At 51.8% G+C, this 7,224-nt stretch overlaps 1 protein-coding gene across 1 annotated transcript; it reads right to left on the reverse strand.

The window, feature by feature from the left end:
* Positions 1 to 199: 199 nt before the first annotated feature.
* On the reverse strand, positions 200 to 4,243 carry LOC120644770 (protein RNA-directed DNA methylation 3-like). Its single transcript, XM_039921478.1, has 4 exons — positions 3,598 to 4,243; positions 1,452 to 2,098; positions 1,029 to 1,225; positions 200 to 899 (listed from the first exon to the last, which is right to left on the reverse strand). The coding sequence occupies exons 1-4, from the start codon at positions 4,172 to 4,174 to the stop codon at positions 506 to 508; spliced, it is 1,815 nt and encodes a 604-aa protein (XP_039777412.1). The 5' UTR covers positions 4,175 to 4,243; the 3' UTR covers positions 200 to 505.
* Positions 4,244 to 7,224: the final 2,981 nt, after the last annotated feature.

The following is a 7,224-nucleotide window of genomic DNA, read 5'->3' on the forward strand; positions in this document are numbered from 1 at the left end:
TCATGACCGGTTAAACACATTCATGACATCTTCAGAACTGCTGCTGATGCAGAAAATAATCTGTTTGGGACATCGTGAGTCTTTTAGATTTTGGGGGAGAATCCTTAACGGTGAATGCTGCTTTCAGAAGAAGGTAATGACATTAGAGTATTGACATGGGAAACAGTTCCAGACACTATGAGCTACCTTAGGGTACAAATTTTGACAGCATAATCTCCTTAGGCGAAAAGTTGAGGAAAAAAACAAAGATAAATGTTTCATAATATGTACATGAAACTTCTGAAGTTTATCTATCCGTGTCTATCTGAATACTCATTCAGGCACTAGCATTCTGACGCTCACTCTGTCGCAACTCACAACAGTACATGAGCTAAAACCAGCCATGTTATTGTACAACCTTGATGACCTCCTCAGCACAACAAAAATTAGAGATGGACGTGAGCTAGATAAGTAGCCAACTACTCATAAACTGACATGTCTCTGAATATCTACTACAACTATAGTGCTAACCCTTCAGACTTCCTTTCCGGGGCGGCGGCTGCCTCTTCACTGACCGGAGCTGTACCGAGTTCTCAAAGCAGTGGTAGAACCCAAAGTGCGGAAATCGCTCGTACCATGTCTCCTGAGGGACGTGTGTGTCCCAGTGCTCCCCGCTGCTGCTGCGCCCGTACTTATGCACCCACCCAGACCCATTGTGCTGCTCACCCCAGGTGCGGTTCCACCGGTCCCCATACTTGCCCGCCCACCACGTCTCCCCCTGCTTGATTCCATGGCCATTCGGATCAAAGTGCTCATCCCACTTGTCGCCCCACTTGGACCACCCATCGCCCTCTGACCGCTCAGCCCACTTGTCAGTGTACTTAGTGCTTCCACCGCTGCCGTCGTATGTCTCGCCCCACCTGTAGTGCAGAGGACGTTGGTGGATATTTACTTGAGCATGCATCTCATAGCATGAACATGATGCACAAAACACTGAAATCTGTTGTTCCTGAGTAGTATTAATCATGATAAGAGTGAAAGCTCTTTACCTTTCATGCCAAACATGAGCATGCCCAACATCCAGTGGTGTATTTGGATCCAAGCTGCACCATTTATCGGCCCATTTTTCAGCTTTACCAGTTGAATCATAATGCTCAAACCATTGCTCTTGCCACTGCTCCCCTTTCCCATTCTGTCCCCACTTATCTGCAGTCTTCTCCATATGCATAACCCCACAGGTGTAATCCTGCAACAGGTCAAAATAAAATACTCAATCATGTTTTGGGAACATATTTACTCACTACAGTTTACTTATAGTAATCCAGGGACAGTTGCAGAGGTACATATGTGGATATCTCAAGCCAGGTAATCCTAACAGGCATTAATTGACATACTGCAAATACTTTATAAAATAAAATGAAGATTTTGCATAAAGTGAACAGATAGTCTACCAGAATATGACAGCAATTTACCTGCCACATTGACTCCTTCCAGTATTCCCGCCAAACATTGCCTTCAGCATCACGCCCCGACTTCTCAGAACCTAATTCTTTATGATCAAACCGGTCTGAAGCCTCCCAGTACTTGTCTTCCCATTCAACAGCACCGTCAGCGCTGACTCCTCTAATAACAGTCCACTTGCAAACTACACCATCAGGCCTTTGTTCTACACCTGTTTCCTTCCACCACATTGAACCATCAGGATGTATTCCATGGGTTGATTTATCAGCACTTTCACTAAGAGCTCTAGCTGCCTCAGCTGCATTTTTTGAGAACTGTTCTTCAAATGTCTCTTTTGTATCGGCAGCTAGATCAGCCTTGGAATCAACATTCTCAGGCTCAGCAAATGACTGGAAAGGAGGAAGAGATCGATCTTCCTTCTTCTCAAAGAAGGCGATTTCAAAAGGGAGTGATAAATAGTCCGCTGACTTTTCCTTTTCCAACAGATCAGGCTGGCGGGAAACAGGATCCACTTTCTTGGATGGCTTCAAACTAGTACTGCTTTCGCTAGGTTTACTGCTATCTCGCACTGGTGGTAACCACGACCAGAAATCTGGACCTGGCGTACCAAGCTTGGAACTCTCCTGCTTGTAAGAAGATGAACCCCCAGATTCTAGCACTGAATGAAGAATAGATAGCTGATCTCAGAACAGAAGCTTACATTGTAAGGAGTTGGATATTATTGCAGTAAGTAAAATGTTCTTTAGGGCCAGTAAGTAAAATGTTATGGCTAAGGATATTGCATAACGAAAGATAACCTTCATGTTCAACAAACAGGACAATTTTATGCAACTTGCAACTAGAAATGGCTTGGAAGTGCACAAAACCTATGATGGGGATTTCCATGAAGCAGTATATCGGTAGTATAAATATTTTTAATCCAAATCATCCTTCAGAGATAAGTAGATAATTATGGGCAAAGTTCTCATGCTGGATGTAGGAAAGATGGACTAACAATTTTGTTATATATATAGAGGACTAACAGGTGCTGTATTGGTTAGTTAGCAGTAAGCGCTACTTCTAGTTCATCTACTTGATACAGTAGCCACAAGTGATTCGAAAAAACAAGAAAATCATATTTAATACCAAAAATGTCTAAATTTCCTCAATTTTCTGAGCAGGAATACCAAGCAGTAATGTTCTGGTAAGTTAGAAGTATTTCTAGGCTGCTATATCTGCTTGCCAGTGCACTACAAATAATCTGAACTAATCAAAAACTTGGCTTTGCACTGACAAAAACATAGTTCATAAACAAAATTGTCTCAGTGAAAATAAAATAAAATAAAAAGAGTATCCATGTTTCCTAAAAAGTTGCTTCATCTAGAGGTAACTGAAGTGTAAGCGCACGACTAAATTTGGCATGTATGGTGCAAAACAAAATACAGATTCATAGCATCTGCATGCTACTGATTCTAGCCCTACAATCAACAGGACATTCCAATTGCCACTAACAAATGCTGCAAGAATTTTTCATCCATTATATGCATAGCGACAATCATCAAGAACCTATGCACAGTGACCATTATCAAGATCCTCCGGTTTCAGTCATCCACCCATACGCATAACGACACCCAGCAACATCACTCAGTTTCAAAATTGGTTTCATTCGTACTGCTTACTAACAGGCAAACCTTATTCACTTATATGCATACTAACAATAATCAAGATTCTCTCATACACATACCGACACTCAGACCCTGTTTGGTTCCCAACATCATTTGATTTCAAATTTGACTTCATTCATAACACTTACTAACAGACAATACTCCAAAGTTCCATTCATCTCTCTAGGTCCATCTACAAATGAACTAATATCCCTCAAGGTTCAGAAGCACGTGTGGAATCAATGGACAAAAAAGATCCCTCATTTTGCCTATTCCAGTTATCATTTTTTTTTTCACCTCAAACGATTTATACCATATATGCAGTCGACATTTATCCAATATATGCTGCCTAATAGAGCACCCTTATTAGCAACTCATGATTTCTTGCACTCTATACCACGCTGACATTAAAAAGGAAGCTCGTTTTACGCGTAATCAGAAACTAAAAAGGATCACGACGGGTAAAAGGAGTGATCTTTAAACCACCTCACGTGCACCCAGTGGAAACCAGTACCTTCCGCTGACTGCGACACCGGCGCCGACGCCGGCGTCCTGGAACCCCGATCCGATCCCTTTGCAACGCTGGCTCCAGCTGATCCCACCTTGGCCGTCTCCGCCCCCTGCGGTAGCGTCTGGGGCGGGGACGGCGGCGGCGGCGGCGGCGGCGAGGCCGGGGCCGGAGCGGGAGGCGGCTCCTTGAGCACGGCGCGCGCGGCGGCGAGCGCAGCCGCGGCGCGGTCGATGACCTGGCGGCGCTGCACGCGGTCGCGCTCCTCCCGCGGCACCCGGAGCAGGTCCTCGAACCGCGCCGTCCGCCTCTCGACGACCTCGACCGGCGGGGCCCCGGCCGCGGCCGCCTCCGCCTCGGCGGGGGCGGGCGCCTGGAGCCTGCGCGCGAGCTCCGCCGACCGCCGCTCCCGCTCCACCGCCTTCCGCCACATGTCCAGGTACGAGCCCCCGCCGCCGGCCCCGCCGGCGGAGGCGGGCGAGGCGGCGGCCGCGCGTAAGCGGGCATTGCGGCGGCGGCCGAGGAGCAGGGAGAGGCGCGGGGCCGCGGCCGGGGACACGGATGCGGCATGGGATGCCGCCATGGCCTCGGGCTCCGGCACCGAGTCGTCGAGGAGTGTGCCGGCGGGCGGTGGGGAGGAGTGAGGAGGAGGCCGAGGAGCAGAAGAGTGTGGAGGGGAAGAAAAGGGAGCGGGGCGTGGGCCCGGTCGCTGCTGACGTGGAGCTGAGCAAGTGGAGGAGGCTGTGGTGCGTGTCGCGGCGTCCCACGTGTCACCACATCCCGGGGAAGGGAGCTCTGGACCACTGGAATTGCCCAGATGGGCCGGGCTGCCTGGTTCTTGATGACCTTTTCTGCTTTTCACATCCGGGCTGTGTTTAGTTACCACGAAATATACTGTAGCGCGGGGTGAAAAATACTCTAGCGCATAGCACGTTTCGTTTGTTTGTGGTAGATATTGTCCTACTATGACCTAACTAGACTCAAAAGATTCGTCTCGCAACGTACATCAAAACTATGCAATTAGTTTTTTTATTTACCTACTTTTAGTACTCCATACATGGGTCATTTGCTACATTTAATGTTTCGATGTGATGGAGATGTGATGGAGATGTGATGTTTTTGTGGGAATTTTTGAGGGAACTAAACAGGGCCCCGGTTCTTCTTGAAACTGACCTCTGCCTTCCTGTCTTCTACTAATCCGGGAGTAGGATTAGGTTTCCCATACTCATTTATTTCTCCATATTATATCTCCTATATAGAGCATTTCACATGAAAACAAAAAACAAAAAATCAGGTCGAAACGGAGGGGAAAATCACATACAACATACTAACTGGGACCGGCTCGGCAGCTCCTGCAAGGACATGGTCCTGCTGCTTGAGAAGAGTTTGGTCAGCGACATTGTGGTTGAATCTTCGAGCGAAAAGTTCATCTCATCAATTTTATACGGATATAAGTTCCAGCCCTGAATATTTCATGTTTCTCAGCAATGCTTGACCACATGATTCAGCAGTCGAGAGTTGGGATCACAACCAGCATTCTCCATCGACGAAAACTATCCACTCTATTTATTTGCATCCAGCCAACAGTATTTTTTTCTCACACCAAACCAGCACTAGCCAGTCAGCCAGCAGTATTTTTCTCTCACAACAAATCAACACCAGCCACCGGCCACAACCAGCCGAACACAGCCGATCATCTACCTCTTCCTGCAACCGTTCTTTTTTTTTCTAGCATCACTAGACTAGACCGTAATCCTCGACAGAAGGCATCTGCTTTTTTTTTAGGCAAACTACGGTGGGCAAGATGACAGCCTGAACATTGCATTAATGCGTGATTGTTGCATATAAGAGTGGTGATGAAGCGGGGAAGAAAGAAAGAGAAGCCACCGGTGCTCGCCCACCGGAGCAGAGCAGCGGCATCAGACTATCCGCACTCGTCATACTCCAAATCCACTCTCTAAAAGAGAATAATCTGTCCTAGTCATCGAGATTCTCTACTCTATATTCAGTTTATCCGCATTCATCCACTCTCTATATCTACTCTCTATACCAACAACCACGTCATGGGACCCACACGTCAGTTTTTTTTCTTTTCTTTACTCCCCCGGCGCCCTCCCTCCCCTATCTCTCTCTCGCCGGCTCTCCTGCTCATCCCCAGCGGCGGACCTGCCCGCGCGGCGCCCCCTCCTCCCCGCCGCCGGCCCTCCCCGTGGTGCGCCCTCCTCCCCGCCAGCAGCCCTCCCCACCAGAGCGGCGGCGGTGGCCATGGCATGGAGCTCCCTCCCCCCCTCCCTGGCGAGCGGCGGCCATGGCGTGGAGCTCCCTCCCCGTCCCTCGATTCGACGCTCCTCGGCTCGGCGAGGTGCGCGCGGCCCTCCTCCCCGACACCGGCGGCCGCGTCCACGACGGAACGGCCTGCGTGCGCCACGGTGGGGGACCGGCGAGTGGCGAGATCCAGGCCGGCGGCCGTGGCGCGGCGGCACCGCGCCGGCCGGATCCGAGCGGGGCCTCGCCGCGCCCCCTGCCCGCACGGGCTGGCCAGCCCGTGGACGCCGGCGCCAGCGGCGGCGGGGGCGGGGGGAGCAGGGCGCACCCAGAGGCAACCCTCCATCCACGCCGGCGGACGCTCGGCGCGGCGGCGCGCACGCTCCGCGGAGGCTGCCCTCCCTCCCTCCCTCCTCGACGCGCTCCTCCTCTGGCGCCCCCTCCTCCCTCCCTCCCCTGCGCCAGATCCGGCCGGAGCCTCCCTGCTTCGGGCGGTCGACCCGCGGTGGCCGCGGGCGGGCGGGACGGCGCCGCGGGGGCGCAGGGCCGCCTCGGCCACGCAGCGAAGCCCCTGCCCCGGCGCTCGCGCTGGCCGTGGCGAGCAGGGCCGGGCCAGCGGCGACAGGGAGCTTCGCCATGGCCGCAGATCCGCGCCAGGCGCGGACCTTGAGCGTCGCGGCGGCGGCGGAGCTCTCCTCTCACCTCCCTCCTTCTCCGCCGTGGATCTGGCCGGCCCAACGGCTCGCACGAGCTCCATGGCGGTGGCCTCCTCGAGCTGCGGCGCGAGGCAGGGCGGAGCGGGGCGGAGGCGCGCAGCTGCCGGCGGTTGGAGACGACGCGGGAAGGACGACGGGCCCCACCTCCGTCAGGATACCGAGTCGCGCCGTACCGCGCTGTATGTGCCGCGCGAGAGCTCGCTCTGGATGATACAGATGGTCTTACAGAGTGCCGATGCGGGACATTTTCTCTGTAAAGTTGTACTGGAGTGGGGGATACAGAGCGGATGGAGAGCCCACTGCGGAGAGCCTCAAGGGGTTTGGCCCAGCCGCCCAAGTGGCCCAATTCTAAAGACTAGAGGTAAACCGAGAGATGTTCCAACCTAAAGACAAACGAATTCCTTCCCGATATTCCAGGTGATCGCCGCAAGGAGGGTCGAGACGGCCCGTGGAGAAGGCCCCTTCCTCCAGGAGGTCAGCATCTGCCATTTTCTGAGATAGATGCAAACAGTCCCCTGGCTTCTTTGATTCTCCTAGTTCTGAACATTCCAGCAATCATAACGTTAAGAGTTACGATATCAATCTTAATCTTCGTTGCGCAATAATTTCTTGAAAACGTGATTGCTTCATCAGAGTAATTGATTTTACAAAG

This window comes from Panicum virgatum, chromosome 8K, assembly GCF_016808335.1.
Source record: "Panicum virgatum strain AP13 chromosome 8K, P.virgatum_v5, whole genome shotgun sequence".
In the NCBI taxonomy this organism is placed as follows: Eukaryota; Viridiplantae; Streptophyta; class Magnoliopsida; order Poales; family Poaceae; genus Panicum; species Panicum virgatum.